Source organism: Gobio gobio (assembly GCF_949357685.1).
Source record: "Gobio gobio genome assembly, chromosome: 18".
Classification (NCBI taxonomy): Eukaryota; Metazoa; Chordata; class Actinopteri; order Cypriniformes; family Gobionidae; genus Gobio; species Gobio gobio.
The window spans coordinates 182,261-199,308 of NC_137111.1; the positions used below are offsets into that span (position 1 = coordinate 182,261).

Below are 17,048 nucleotides of genomic sequence, written 5' to 3' on the forward strand. Positions count from 1 at the left end.
GGTCAAAAGAGTGTATACTGCCCAAGCAAAACTACTTGCTCACATGAGACCAAGCGAATACTCATGGAGCATTAATGTCTGAAGCCTGAACCAAAACAAAACTAGAATGAAATGCCAGGGTTCAAACACCACTATATAAATCCATATAAAATCCTGTACAAGCATACTGAATGTTTGCATATATGTTGTTTAAATAAACTTGCATATATAAATTAGACATATATGGTTTACATATATGGCATTAACATACAGTACCATATAAAAAGTCATATAAATAATTTTAATATATGTATATATAATAATTCTTCTATGGGTATTTCATACATGGTATGAACCTATATCTTCATATATCGTGAGGATGTATATATGTGCTAATAATGTATTGCCTTATACGAAACATATGACATCACTACATATATTACATTTCCATAAGGGACGACCGACTGCATTTGTGTGAATATTCTCCAAGGCAGGCATTTTGACATCATGTGAATCTGGCAGTTCCCCAGCCAAACAGCAGTTCATCAACCACTCAGATTTCAGCAACACACTCTCACACACATGTAGGCCCACACGTTTAATATTAGCATCATTAATCATTTATATCATCCGTCTGCGACCCACCCGCAATTTATCAGAATGTTATTTTGTATTACCCGCGGATATAATGATCTGTGCACCACTTGACAGCGCACAGCACTCTTTAGCTAGCAAGTCAGTTCACAAGCAGTGTTGCCACAGTTACTTTGAAAAAGTAATCTGATTACTGATTACTCCTTTAAAAAGTAACTTAGTTAGGCTACTTTACAGATTACTTGATTTTAAAAGTAACTAATTTAGATTTCAAGTTACTTTATTAGTTACATTCAGCAGTTGCCGACAACACCCCTCAACATAAAAATCACAACCGTTTTTGCCAACACTTACTTTATTGAAAGTGCATTTTTAACAGTAAGGTCAACAATATCTCCTGACATTTTAAGTTGAACTTAAAAACTATTTCCTGGAGAAAAAAAAACATGTTTTCATAAAAAATAAAATAAAGACAGTCTTTCTTGACCTGACATGTCCAAACTTACCATTTATATTCTACATTGTTTATAAATGTAACTATTCAATTATTTTTTATGAACATTGAACCTGTTGTTCACAGCATTAGAGCAGCAAGAGTGTTTTTTTACAAAACAAAACAAGTGTATAACACCACATGTAGGCTGATATCATGTCTACTTTTGTCACTAATCACAGTGGGGCGAGTAAACCAGTGGTTGTACCTCATTAAAAGAAGCTTCTCAAACCTCTTGTCAGAAAGTCTATTTCTTCTAGGCATGAGCACCAAACCTCTCAGACTGAAAAGCCGCTCCACAGGAGCACTTGATGGAGTTGGAGTATTATATTTCAAAAAAATGTTCATGTTTGAAAACTGATGCAGAATCTGAAGGTCATAGGCATTTTCTGCAGAGTAGGTCTCCTCTGGCTCTGCCTCAAAAGTGAAAAAGTCCATCTCACCTCGGCTGGCAGATGTGGTGGCCACACTGGCAGAGCTCTGGGCTGCAGGAGCAGTTGTGCGGCGGCATTCTGCTGTCAGAAGCTCTTTTACTCGCTCCCTCCTACTTGCATCTCTCAGCCATCGGAGTTTGAATTGTGGACAACTGATAGCTGCAAGAAGAGCGTCTTGTCGCCCAGCACACCGGAAAAACGAGTTTGAATAGCCTGAAAAGTATACTTGATATGTTTATGCATACAAGGCCTACTATGTATTATGTCATTGAATTTCTTGCAAACCATGCCTAATATGGGATTAATATTATGCATTTAATTTTGTTTTAGGTTACTTATTGACATTTGTATTTGTTTTAATCTTTTGCAATGATAATGAATATTCTGTTCCATCCATGTTCATGAATAATGTGAAATTTGCAAGAAATTTTAACTAGCTTAAAAGATGGAACACACCTGCACTATGGCATCTGGAAGGCCTGCAGTCATCCTGGAGAGGGTGTCTTTCACAGCCAGGGTCTTCTGCATCAGAACTTCAAGTGTGGGTAGTAAGGTCCCATAAGGTCAGATATATATATAAGTCAGAGGCTTCATGGCTGTGCAGTACTCATGCAGGAACTGGTAATCTTGGTCTTTGAAGCACTTCACTCCCAGGTTGGTGCACAGTATTCAGCTCACTCATGGGGATTTCTGAAATTCTCTGTACAGCATCAAAAAAAGAGTTCCACCTTGTGGATGTTGGTAGCAGGAGCTTTCCTTTGCTGACGTCCTCCACTGTTTCGGATGCAAGGGTAGACCTACTTGATTTGGTCCAAAGATCTGCACATTTTGCTGTGCTGCTCCTATACACAGCCTTGCTCTCTGCATTGGAAGTTAAATATTTCTCCACATCATTTGTGGAAATGAGGTTGATGTGGTGCGGGGGAAGAGACAGCTGGCCATCACTTTCATCCTCAGCTGAGAGGATTTCTGACAGATCTAAAAAGTCACATCATCTTCTGTGGGGGTGGACTCTCCCTCCGTCTCATCATCGGACTCTGTGATGGGGTGATAAACTTTAAACGCTTGACAAAGTTGGATCCATTATCAGTCACTGTTGCAACTACCTTGTTGAGTAGTCCATATGAAGTGAATATTTTTGATTTCTGCACCAATAGCATCATGTGTGTGTCTACCGTGAATTCTCCTACATGCCAATACAGGCTTGTTGCGCTCTAATGTGGATCTACTGATCCAGTGGAGCGTTATTCCGATATAACTTCTGTTGTTAGCGGTCCAAATATCTGCGGTAGTTGACACAAAGTCGACCTCATTCAGCGCGGCCTTCAGATTTCTCTCCATCACTGCATACTCCTTCTCCATGTAAGAAGAAAAGGCTGTTCTGTGAGGCAGCTCGGCATTAACAGTAGTAGGGATCTTGTTTATAATGGCACGAAACGAGGGCGAGTCAAGGGTGTTTAAGGGCAGCATTTCCTCTACATCATACTGCCCGACCAACTTCTTCAACTCTCCCCCACTTACTGGTTTTGCACTGAAGTCCAGCTTTTGTTGTTTGGGTGGTGGGGAACCTCCTGCTTTCTGCTTCGCACTACCTGGTGGGACTTGCTCTGTAAGTTTGACAGTGCAGTGCTGCGACTCCAAGTGTTTCTTCAAATTTGACGTAGTGTTTTTGTAGCTAGATGGCACTTTGTCGCCACCAGCACAGAGTGTACAACGAACTTTAATATTGCCATCTTTAGCTGACACAAACTCAAAATAGTGACTGTATTTACATCTAGAAAACGCGCATCTCTCTCCTACCTCCATTCTTGTTTACGTTTGTGTTGCTGTGTGTGTATTATACGTGACGTCACGTGAACTGTCCTCATGCTGAAAACGTGACTTGTCGCATACGTGACTTATCTCCCCGAGACACAAGAAGAAAGCAAAAATATATATTTTTACTAAGGAAAATGACAAAAATAGTAACGCATAGTGACTTGGATAAATTACTTTAATCTGATTACTGGTTTGGAAATAGTAACGCGTTAGATTACTCATTACTGGAAAAAGTGGTCGCATCACTGTTCACAAGTTCCTTCTGTCTTCTGGCCTTTAATGACATTCAGTGAATAATATCTGATAGTAATTTTTACTAGATACTTTATATTAAAGCAGTTTGACTGCGCACAAAACATAGGCCGTAAAAATATATAGACGATGCAACTTCATTGGCTTCCGCTGACGAGAGTTGAAGCTTTCGGAGCCCGCACACGGCGCTGACATCTTGCGCAGATTTGGGACCGAGTCTGCACAGTGGTGATCTCGGGACCGTAGTTGCGCAGTAGAGAGCAGGAAGTAGAGGCGCGATATATCAAAAGCCCGCCCTCACTCTCACAGATGCAGAACAATTCATTATGTTGGTGTGAAATAAACAGTTATGGAAATGTAGAAATGAAAGCTCCAATCTCCTCCTGAAAATCCCGAAAAAAGTATTTTAGTGCCTCAGTGACAACTTCACTCAGAGAAGCCGTCAATCTCAGCTGTCAATCATGAGGCCACACCCCCTGTTTTTACAGCATCAAATAACTAACTCAAACTTATTTAAAAAACGAACACTTGAAATGAAACCATCGTGATAAAAACTGCCTAAAATGACAGAAACCAACTTTGGGGAAAATTACATGATGTGTAATTTGATTGTTTAGTTTGTCTTGTGTCCATTAGAATCCACGGAGGGGCGGCTATACTGGGACCGGCCACCTGGGGGCGATCGAGGCGCGGAGGCTTCAGTTATTTGCAGGAGTGCTGCAGGCTTGGCACAAAAGCAGCTCCTTTACTTGCGTCTGACCATAGCCGTGTTTCCACCGCAGGAACTTTCCCCAGGAGTGAGGAACTTTGGGCTGGTACTCGGTGTGTTTCGACCGCAGGGTCTAAATGAAGTTCAGGGTAAATTTTCCCCTCTGAGAGTCCCTGCTAGCGAGGTAGTACTTTCTCTAAGTTCCGGAACTTTCGGGGGCGGGACTTGGGCGCTGAACATGCTGATTGGTTGAGCTCACGCAACATTTTATTTCAACCGGCATTTTTAAAAATCTTGCAAGGTTCGTTCTGCGTTCAGTAAATATCAGTCTTGCTCTTTCTGTCCGATGGCGCGAGTTCGTTTTGCCATCTCACGGTCAATGTCCATAATAGCTGATAATAACATACAATATTTTAAATCAAGCTTGACGAGCTTTCAGAATACGCTTTAGTATCAGTGCTCATCTCTTTTCCGCCGTTTTGTTAATGACCTCTTTAGTAAACCAATACATAACCAGCAAAAGCAGCGCTGCTTGCATCTCAGTCGCTGGCCGTCCCACATCTCTGGACTAATGTGCCTAATCTTCACGGTAGCAGACAGTAGCAGGTCTGGGGAAAAAGGTTCCTGTAAAAAAAGTTCCTGGTACAAATTGTTCCGGGTAATTTTGGTGGAAACGTGGCTCCAATTTATAATGAGCGCTGGAACAGTGGAAAGCCAAGCAGCTTCAGTGAGAAGTGAGTTCAGTTCAACAAACAGACCGTTATCGCTATGCCTCCACTTTCTCTCGTCAGTCACCAGAATAATGTTCATTTACACACAGTCATCATAGACACATTTAAGAGATGTAGCTTTGCGTTTGCTGATGGGAAATGTTTTGGATTGTGTGCGAGTAGAACCGCCACTCGTCATTGGTCAGAACACAAGTTTTCTGACAGATCAGACGTTTGATACGGCGTGGAGGCATTACGGCTGTTGACACGTCATCTCAGAGACGAACACAAACTGACCCTTTGACCCAAAGTATACTTGGCTTGTAATTGTGTTTAATCTTTTGATTTAGTGGCCTATTAAGTATACTTTTTTTTTTTTTTTACATAGTTTTATATACAGTCTTATGAAACTTACATTGTTTGAAAATATTGAATAGAATATTGATATAAAACAGATATGTTCCTAATTAAAGTTAAAGTAGCATTACATTTAAAGGTATAGTTCAAGTACAAAAAATGTATATCAACATTTGAACATAGTGGCATACTGAAAGTGCAAAAATAACCATATAAAATATATATATTAAAAGTGGGCCAATTTAGTCCCAAGCAGTATTGAAATAGTACACTTACAGGTTTACTACTAGTACACATTGATATTAGTATACTTACAACAGAAAGTATATTAAAAATAAACTTGAAGATTACTTAAGTATACTTAATAAAATGAATTTGAAGTATACTTCTTTTCCGTAAGGGTGCCACTACTGATGATGATGTGGTACATGTAGGAACGCTCATAGAGAGAGACATCAGTGAGGAAAGAGCCTTCTGCGATCCAAACACTTTGAATGATCCAGAATGCAGCGGCACGTCTGGTCTTCAACGAGCCCAAAAGGACCCACGTCACACCACTCTTCATCTCTCTGCACTGGCTACCACTCGCTGCTCGCATCAAGTTTAAGGCGCTGACGCTTGCCTACAGATCCACCACACGCTCAGCTCCTGCATACTTTGACTCAATTCTACAAATCCACACCCCCACCAGAAGCCTTCGGCTAAGGAGCGATGGCTTGTGGTACCATCACAGAGAGGCAAAAAATCCCTTTCCAGAACATTTACATTCAACGTTCCCAGCTGGTGGAACGATCTTCCCACCGCCATCCGGAAAAGCAGAATCATTGACAACATTCAAAAGTCAACTAAAAACTCATCTCTTCTGTGATCACTTAACCTCATACTTTAAAAAAACAAAAAAAAACTTTCCTTTCTTCCCTTTTTCTCTCCCTACTCTAGCCTGTGCTACACTGAGAAATGTACACGGTCTCAGTATTTCAGGCCCTTGTTGTGCTTACTCGACTCTTCATGACCAATCGCTTCCTGTACTCCCAAGTTGTAATTCGCTTTGGATAAAAGCGTTTGCTAAATGCATAAATAAATCAATAAATAAAATAAATTAGATCTGTTTTTGGCACAATGGCAGATTTTAATCAAAGATATGGGGGTACTTTATTCTATGATGGTGTGGAGTGTTATAAGTGAGGAGACTGGAGACAGAGATGCGTCGAGTCGACTTTACTATCCACTTCAAACATTCATTACTTTACAGCGTAATGTAAACAACAGTCACACAACGTTAACCCGGAAGTGCTTAACTCAAAACCCCGCTCCCTTAAAGGTACAGTCTCTAGGTGAATGTCTCTCTATTTAACTTGTGGGTCACCACACAGGCCCCCCCAGAATTCACCCATAATAACAGGCCCATACCGAACGGGTACTCAAAATAGAACAATCCAGCTCATAACAGTCCCTAAGAGTCAACGTATAGGGCGGCGGACCAGGCGACCGTACCGGCTGCGCTTAACAGGAAAAGGGCAAGGGGCAAGGGGCGGGGCAGGGACCGTGCCAGGGGAGAGGGCAGGGGCCGAGGCTGCTGCTGGAGGTCGCCCTCTCCGTGGGGGCTGGGCCAGCTGAAGCGGTTCGCCAATGTCCACATGAGCAGGCTTGAGACGGTCTATAGCCACCCGCTCAGGCCTGCCCCCCATATCCACAACAAAGTTCTTAGACCCTCCGGCCAGGACACGGAAGGGCCCATCGTAGGGGGGCTGCAGCGGGGTACGATGGCCATCGTGGCGGATAAAAACGTACTTGGCTGACGGTAAATCCTTGGGCACGTAGGACTGGGGGAGGCCATGGTGAGACGTTGGAATGGGAACAAAAGCATCGGCAATGTTCCTGGACACAGCACGATGGGCGGCAACCGACCAAGGGGCCGTGGCACCTGGAAGAAACTCCCCCGGAACGCGCAGGGGCTGGCCGTACACCAGCTCGGCTGATGAGGCTTGAAGATCTTCCTTGGGGGCGGAGCGAAGGCCAAGCATAACCCATGGGAGGCGGTCAACCCAGTTGTTGTCCGTAAGGCTAGCCCTGAGCACAGCCTTCATGTCCCGATGAAACCGCTCGCAAAGTCCGTTGCTTTGTGGGTTGTAGGCTGTGGTACGGTGGAGCTTCACCCCCAGAACCTCGGCGACCGCCGTCCAAAGCTCTGATGTGAACTGTAGACCCCGGTCCGAAGAGAGGTCGGACGGTGTTCCGAAACGGGCCACCCAAGCCATAATGAATGCCCGGGCTACTTCGGCTGATGTAATGGAGGACAGGGGAACCACTTCTGGCCACCTAGTTGTCCTGTCCACCATAGTGAGGAGGTAACAGCGCATGAACAAACTGCTGCCTGTGTGGCGTGCCAGCGCGCAAAGGTGACTCGTCATACTAAGGCACCTTTGGCACCCTTCAAAGTGCCAGAGAGACGTTTTGATCACGTCGGGGTCACCATTGTGGAGTGTTATAAGTGAGGAGACTGGAGACAGAGATGCGTCGAGTCGACTTTACTATCCACTTCAAACATTCATTACTTTACAGCGTAATGTAAACAACAGTCACACAACGTTAACCCGGAAGTGCTTAACTCAAAACCCCGCTCCCTTAAAGGTACAGTCTCTAGGTGAATGTCTCTCTATTTAACTTGTGGGTCACCACAATGGTGCTAAACATCCAAGAGCCTCTGGTGATGTAAAGGACTGACCCATCATCACATTTGATGGCATTCCTTTATGCAATCATTTCAATTAATCTGTATGTTCTTTCTCCAATTGTAGATTTTCGCGTGTTTGCACTTTTTGCAAGGACCCGCATCCGAAATCCCTCATTCTGGATTCCCTGCACCTTAGAATTTATTTTAAGGTTTTAGTGTTTGCTTATAAATCCTTAAATGGGCTGGCCTGCTTTTCTGACCTCATAGAACCACACGTCCCATCACAGTCTCTGAGGTCTGCTGACCACATGTGTAGGAGCCATATCTGGAATTTTGTGCACTATCAGAAAAGAAAAGATTCATGTTTAATTTACGTATTATATATTTTTTATGTTTAATACCTGGACTAACCTGTCCACGTGATTTGACTTGCTCCTCCCCCTTGACGCGTCACTACAGCACGAAAGTGCAGGTCTTAAATAGTAAACTAGAATTGTTTGGTAGACAGGTTAGAGTGTGGAGAGCAACAGTTTCTTCAATCGCATGTTTGTTCACACGAATATTGAGTCTTCTTTGAAAGTTCAATTTTGTATTTTTGTTGGAAAGTAAACCGGAGATTGTAATCAATAAATCGCGTCTTTTTGTTGTTATGACTGCATCTCCGTGAGTGCTTTATGGACGTGCGTATCAGGAGAGACTCCTGCACTAACCTCAGAGGGCTAAAGAAGTTTGGTAAAGAAGATTAGCCTCTACAATTATTGAAGAAACTTGCACTTGAGCTCGATCGACGAGACAGAAGGACTGAATGATCTTCTCTGTGCTGTTTACGGCCGAGGCTGATGGACGCGATTTATGAATGAACGCCGCATCAGCTGTGAGTATGAGTGTGTGTAAACACGCATCAATGAATCTGAGCTTGGATTGAGTGTTTGAGTAAACGCATACAAACAAACAGGCATGTAGTGTGAGCAGTAAGGCAAAACAATCGTCAGAGGTCTGGAATGTGCGTTTAAACGCTAAAAGGAACTGCTTGTGTTTGTGTCCTGTATTAAACGATGGCTGAGGAAATTCAGACGGTCGCTGAGGCTGAAAAGCTTTTAAATTCACGCATTGCAACGCGTAGAGGCAAATTAGGAGTATGCACGAGGAAAATGAATGAAATTAAAGCTCTGCTGGTTGAAGATGGAAACGTTGAAGAGGTGGATGATAGCATGGCGACGTTTTTATATTTTATCCATGACTTCAAAAGTGTGCATAACGCAGTGCAAGAGCTCTTAGCAGAAGAAGAAAAGGAAAATGATTATGTAGATTGGTTTGAACCTAGAATGATGAATTTCGATTACTTTATTAAAGAAGTTGAAATGTGGAAAAAGGAACAACAAAGTCAAACAGCAGTTGAAGCAAAAGACAGTATTTCAAACATTTCTAGTTTGTCTGTAAGGTCTACATCATCTAAGGCCTCTTCTGCAGCTAAAATGGCTGCCGCTGAAAAGGCCGCTTTAGAAGCACGCGCCAAAGCTCTGCCTGATATACAAGCTTTGCAGATGGAAGAAGCCATTATAAAATCAAAGATCGAAAGGGTAGAACTGCAAACACAAATGGCAGCAGCAAATGCAAAGATCAAAGTGCTGACAAATAATTCTGAGTCACAAGGTGATGTTATGAATGACTATTATGATGCAAACATGGAAGATAATGTTGAACCCACTTTTGCTGATACTTCTCCAATAGAGTTTGCACAGGTGGCAGCCATACCTAAGACTCCACTCCAGAGAGCAGTCGGTCACGTGCAGAGAAGCTCTCGAGTAGCAGTGGCCGCAAGTTCATCAAGTCCACAGATGGAGGTCAGTAATGGCTCACACAAAGGCTTAAGCTTAATGGCTCAAAAGCAAAAGCAAATGACTGATCTTATGATTATGCAGCAAAATCTTTCTCTATTGCCTAAGAGAGAAGTACTTGTTTTTGATGGTGATCCACTGTCCTATCAGTCTTTCTTTAATGCTTTTAAATATCTGATTGAAGACAAGACGAGCAGCAGTCAGGATAGACTCTACTTTCTTGAACAGTTCACTGCTGGCCAGGCCAGAGATCTTGTTCGTAGCTGTTTGCACATGGAGGCTCGCAGAGGATATACTGAAGCTCAGCAACTTTTAAAGAAACATTTCGGCAATGAAATGAAGATTGCAAATGCTTACATAGAAAAGGCACTGAATTGGACAACCATTAAAGTTGATGATGGAAAATCACTTCACGCCTATGCTCTATACCTTAGGGAATGTTGCAATGTCATGCAAGATCTAGAATACATGGATGAACTGGATGTTGTTTCAAACTTGAAATTGATTGTATCCAAACTCCCATACAAGCTCAGAGAAAGGTGGCGGACAGTAACTTTTGAGTCCTTCCAAAGAACGAACACTCGTATTAGATTTAGAAATCTTGTAGAATTTCTGGAAACTCAGTCTGAGATTTTACTCCATCCAGTCTTCGGAGATATCAAAGATCCTACTCCTGTTAAAGGTACAGTTGTAAAACCCAGAACCACCAGCCTGAGGATCCCTAAGAGGGGCAGCAGCTTTGTTACGACAGTGACACGAGCGGATGAGCAGACCAGCAGAGAGGCATCTAAAGTGCAGCAGCAAGCAGGCACCAATCATGTTGCTGTTTGGACCTCATGTAGTTTTTGCCAAGGTAACCACGCATTAACTGACTGCAAAACATTAAAATCAGAATCCCAAGACAAAAAGGTTGTATATCTCAAAAGGAATGGTCACTGTTTCGGATGCTTAAAAAAGGGTCACATGAGCAAAGATTGCAATAAGAAAATGGTTTGTCAGATATGTCAACGAAAACATCCTACACTGCTCCACATTGACAATGGAAATTCAAAGAAGCAGATTTGGCCAAATCCAAACTTCACAGAACCAAAAGGAACGCCAGTCAATAGTGCTCTAGTATCAGCTGATCGTGCAACAGGGGCCAGTAGGGAATGTGCATTAGCAATCGTGCCAGTCCAAATTAAAGTTGCTAAAGGCAGTCAGATCATTAAAACCTATGCCTTTCTTGATCCAGGCAGTTCGGCAACGTTCTGCACTGAGAATCTCATGAATCAACTAAATGCCAAAGGACGCAGAACTGAAATTCTTCTGAAAACAATGGGGCAAGAAAGACCTGTTAAGAGTTATGAGCTCACAGGACTAGAAGTAGGTAGCATCAATGGAGGTGTATACATAGATCTGCCTAAAGTATACACTCAACCCAAGATCCCTGTGTCAAAAGATAACCTTCTCACTCCCCACGATCTTGAAAAATGGCCTTATTTGAAAGAAATCGAACTAAAAAGAATCAACGCTGATATTGAAATCTTGATTGGAATTAATGTTCCAAAAGCTATGGAACCATGGAAAATAGTGAACAGTCAAGGAAATGGACCATATGCGGTCAAGACTTTGCTAGGGTGGGTGGTTAATGGCCCACTCAATTCTTGTCCCGCTATGGATAAAACTGGATTAATGTCAGTGATGGCCAATCGCATCTCTATGGAGTATATTCAAGATCTGCTTATCAGGCAATATAATCACGACTTTCCTGAAAAGGATTATGAGGAGAAAAGAGAGATGTCAGCTGAAGACAAAATATTCATGAACATAGCAACGACTTCATTGAAACTCAAAAATGGGCATTACCACTTACCTCTTCCGTTTCGTGATAAAGATGCAACCTTGCCTAACAACTATGAGGTGACAGCACAACGTACACTTAACCTTGCAAAGAGATTCAAGAAAGATCCTGCTTATGCAAATGAGTATAGTGTGTTCATGGAGGATGTGCTGAGGAAAGGATATGCAGAAAAGGTGCCACAAGAACAACTCCAGAGGAATGATGGTCATGTATGGTATATACCGCATCATGGGGTGTACCACAAGAAGAAGGGAAAACTTCGAGTTGTTTTTGATTGTTCATCTTCATTCAAGAGCAAAGCTCTTAACTCCGAACTTCTCCAAGGTCCTGACCTGACTAACCCACTTCTTGGTGTTTTGCTTAGATTTAGAAAGGAAAGAATTTCAATAATGGCAGACATCGAAGCAATGTATTATCAGGTACGAGTTCAAGATCATCATCGTGACTTTCTTCGATTCCTGTGGTGGCCACAAGGGGATGTTAACCAGCCACTGGAAATCTACAGGATGAATGTTCATCTTTTTGGTGCTGTATCCTCTCCAAGCATTGCCAACTTTGCCTTAAAGCAAACAGGAATTGATAATTCTGAACGATACAGCTCACAAGTCATTGATACAATTAATCATAGTTTTTACGTCGATGATTGTCTCATATCTGTGGCTTCCGTGGAAGAAGCTATCAAGCTCATTAAAGACCTCAGAGAAGCATGCACCCTAGGAGGATTTACTTTGAGTAAATGGGTGAGCAACAGCTTTGAAGTCCTTGAGACCATTCCAGAAAGTTACAGAGCCCCTCTTGTGAAACAGCTGGATATGGACAGAGAAAAACCTCCTCTTGAGAGGGCACTCGGAATCCAGTGGAATATCCAAAAGGATGTATTTACCTTCCGAGTAGCCATTATAAACAGAGCTCCCACAAGACGAACAATCCTTTCTGTGGTCAATTCCATCTATGACCCACTAGGTTTCCTATCCCCGTTTGTTCTCAAAGCTAAGCAAATCCTGCAAAGGCTCTGCCATGAGAAGTATGGATGGGATGAAATAATCTCAAATGAAATGATGAGACCATGGCAAAGATGGCTTGCAGAGTTAGACCAGCTGAGCAGATTTGAAGTGGACAGGTGCATGAAGCCTGAAAGTTTTGGTGTTGTAAAGACTGCCGAATTACATCACTTTTGTGATGCGAGCGAGCTGGGGTATGGGACGGTAAGTTACCTCAAACTTACCAATAGTGTCAAACATGTTCACGTCACCTTTGTACTGGGAAAAGCCAGAGTAGTCCCACTGAAACGGATGACCGTTCCTAGACTTGAGCTTGCAGCCGCAACCCTGGCTGTAAAGGTGGACCGAATGTTGCAAAAGGAACTTCATATGGAACTGGAAGATTCTACTTTTTGGACAGACAGTACTGTAGTACTGAAGTACATCCATAACCAAACAAAACGATTTCATACTTATGTTGCCAACAGAATTGCAGTGATACATAACCTCTCGCAAGTACATCAGTGGAGGCACGTATGTTCTGGAGACAACCCGGGAGATGACAGCTCACGTGGTCTACAGATTGAATCCCTCCTGAATTCCACCAGATGGCTGAACGGTCCTCACTTCCTGTCAAAGGAGAAATCCGAATGGCCTGAGGTACCAGAAGATCTCAGTTACATCTCATCAAACGATACTGAGGTAAGAAGGGAGATATCTGTGAACTGCTTGAACCTGCAGAACAACGCAACTACCAGAATAATTGATTTTATTCTTCATGGAGGAAACTATTGAGAGCTATAGCATGGTGGCTAAGGCTCAAAGGACTCTTGATGCTTCGAAATCAGAAAGACAAAGGTCTTATTATAGATTCCAAGTGGAAAGTTGAGCAACAAGGATTAACTCCGGAGGATTTGGACGAAGCAGAGAAGTCCATCATTAGCTATGAACAACAGCGCTACTTTGACTCAGAGATTACACTCTTGAGAGAAGACAAACCCATCAAATCAAATAGCTCCATATACAAACTGGATCCAATCATTGATGAGGGCATTTTGAGGATTGGAGGAAGGCTAAGTAAAGCAGCCATGCCGGTGAGTCTGAAAAACCCAATTATCCTACCTAAAGATTCACATATATCCAAACTGATCCTGCGTGATATTCATCAAAAGGTTGGACACTCAGGACGAAATCACATGCTCTCAAGATTGGGTCAGAGGTTCTGGTTACCATCTGCCAATTCCTCTGCGAGAAAGATAATAAAGTCTTGTGTCTTTAGCATACGAATGCAGGCTAAAAGTGGAGAACAAAAAATGGCTGACCTACCAGTGGAACGTGTCGCTCCTGATCTACCACCTTTCTCACATGTAGGTATTGACTACTTTGGACCCATAGAAGTCAGAAGAGGTCGCTCTCAAGTGAAGAGATGGGGAGTGATATTCACTTGCCTGGCGAGCCGCGCCATTCATCTGGAAGTAGCAAGTACACTTGACACAAACTCTTGTATCAATGCTATTCGATGGTTTTTGTGTCGGAGAGGACAAATACTGACCATCAGGACTGATCGTGGCACCAATTTTGTGTGTGCACAGAAGGAATTAGAGGCCACCTAGAACCAAATAGACCATCAAAAAATTCAAGATGCATTGCTGGGCGATCATGTTAGGTGGATATTTAATCCACCATTTGCAGCCCACTTCGGAGGAGTGTGGGAGAGGTTAATCAAGCTAGTAAAAAAAATTCTGCTTTCTGTCCTAAGACAACAGACATTGGACGATGATATGTTACAAACAGCTCTGTGTGAAGTCGAATGCATTCTCAATGACCGGCCCATCACAACTGTATCAGGTGACACAAATGATCTCGAACCTCTAACACCAAATCACCTTCTGCAGTTGAAATCCAAACCCTTCTTGCCACCTGGACTCTTCAATAAGGATGACTTGTATGCCAGAAAGCGATGGAAACAGGTGCAATACCTTGCAGACCTCTTCTGGCAACGATGGACCACTGAATATCTGTCATTGATGCAGCAACGACAAAAGTGGGTCAATACCAAGAGAAACTTCAAGGTAAATGACATAGTAGTCATAGTAGACCATACAGCACCAAGGAACTCATGGCCCTTAGGTCGTGTGATGAAGACCCTGCCAGGGTCCAAAGGTCTTGTCCGCAGTGTCTTGGTGAAGACTAAAACTGCTGTTCTACAAAGACCTATCACCAAACTCTGCTTGCTTCTGGAAGCTGAAGAATCAGCTTAAGAGGCTGACAATGCAATGTCAGCATTCTATAGTCTGTTTTATCCGCACGCTTTCACATAAACTGACAAACCTGTACATACTATTGCGTGCTCACACACCACTACATATCTTTACATACATGGACTTTTCAATTTCGCACCACATATACACTCAAAATTCTGCACATACATGGACTTCTCACCTTTCGCACCACATTAACACCCATTGGACTTCTCATCTCCTTCCCTATGGATTGTGCATCATATACATAGACTTTGGGGTGATTCTTTGGGATTGTAAAAAAAAAAGGAGTAAGAAATGAAAATGTGTTGACATTGATAAATGGAATGCAATGTAATTGTTTTGGTTTGGTATATTGAAAATATGGCAAGATTGTATTAGTTATGTGTGTTTTGGCTCCGTTAAAAATATTGTTTGGTAATTGTTCTGCTTTGGGCATTACCAATTAGGGGCCAGGATGTAGGAGCCATATCTGGAATTTTGTGCACTATCAGAAAAGAAAAGATTCATGTTTAATTTACGTATTATATATTTTTTATGTTTAATACCTGGACTAACCTGTCCACGTGATTTGACTTGCTCCTCCCCCTTGACGCGTCACTACAGCACGAAAGTGCAGGTCTTAAATAGTAAACTAGAATTGTTTGGTAGACAGGTTAGAGTGTGGAGAGCAACAGTTTCTTCAATCGCATGTTTGTTCACACGAATATTGAGTCTTCTTTGAAAGTTTAATTTTGTATTTTTGTTGGAAAGTAAACCGGAGATTGTAATCAATAAATCGCGGCTTTTTGTTGTTATGACTGCATCTCCGTGAGTGCTTTATGGACGTGCGTATCAGGAGAGACTCCTGCACTAACCTCAGAGGGCTAAAGAAGTTTGGTAAAGAAGATTAGCCTCTACAACATGCTTCCGGCGGTCCAGAGAGCGAACGTCAAGTCCCTAAACCCACCGGCCCAACACTGCCTGCCTTCAAAACTAGTCTTAACACATTTTTTATTATTTGACATTTAAATCAGTTGGAGAGCTGATTTTTTTCTTTACTCCTGTTTGTTTGTTTTATGATTCTATATGGTAAAGACATACTGACTCAATCTGCTCACACAGCGAAATAATGGAGTCATGATCAGAAACAACTCATGATAGTAGCTGTAGTCCCTGTGGCCCAAGACTGCTTTCCCACTGAAGCTAAGCAGGGCTGAGCCTGGTCAGTCCCTGGATGGGAGACCAACTGGGAAAACTAGGCTTCTGCTGGTAGAGGTGTTAATGAGGCCAGCAGGGGGCGCTCACCCTGGGGTCTGTGTGGGTCCTAACACCCCAGTATACTGATGGGGACACTATACTGTAACAAGCACCGTCCTTCGGATGAGACGTTAAACCGAGGTCCTAACTCTCTGTGGTCATTAAAAGTCCCAGGATGTCCTTCGATAATGAGTAGGGGTGTAACCCCGGCATCCTGGCAAATTTGCCCATTGGCCCCTGTCCATCATGGCCTCCTAATCATCTCCATATATATATATATACACAATTGTCTTCATCACTCTGTCTCCTCTCCACCAATCAGCTGGTGTGTGGTGGGCGTTCTGGCGCAAAATGGCTGCCGCTACATCATTATCAGGTGGTGCTGCACATTGGTGGTGGATGAGGAGATTCCCCCTTCTATGTAAAGCGCTTTGAATGCCTAGAAAAGCGCTATATAAATGTAACAAATTATATATAGTGAGTTCAGAACACAAAATACTGTACGATTATTTATTTAGAATCATATTTAGAGCAATAACATGAGTTTAGGACAAGCCCTAAAGCTTACATATAATAAAGAAGTCCCTCTGCCACTGATACAAGAAGAAACAAATCTGTCAGTTTCATTCTTTATTTATTTATTTATATTATATATATATATATATAAACACACACAGATGTTGGTGATAAAGAGTGAGAGTTATTTGTTTTCTGACAGCACAAGATTCTTCAGTCTTCAGATTCCCAGGGCCTCTTGAGTCACATGACCTCCCAACAGGACGTTCCCATCACACACACACGGAGTCAGGCCGTCCGCTGAAACACACACACCTCCAGACTCAATCACCACTGTACGAGAACATGAGC

General features: G+C 42.6%; 1 protein-coding gene across 5 annotated transcripts in view; it reads right to left on the bottom strand.

The window, feature by feature from the left end:
- Window positions 1-16,768: 16,768 nt before the first annotated feature.
- The window catches only part of LOC307142532 (von Willebrand factor A domain-containing protein 5A-like), a 36,661-nt gene continuing 36,381 nt past the window's right edge, over window positions 16,769-17,048 (bottom strand). For all 5 annotated transcript variants that reach the window (XM_079843501.1, XM_079843499.1, XM_079843497.1 and 2 more), the window contains exon 22: window positions 16,769-16,997. In XM_079843501.1, coding sequence (XP_079699627.1) covers window positions 16,918-16,997 — 80 coding nt within the window. In that variant the 3' untranslated portion in view covers window positions 16,769-16,917. The remainder of the gene's footprint in view (window positions 16,998-17,048) is intronic.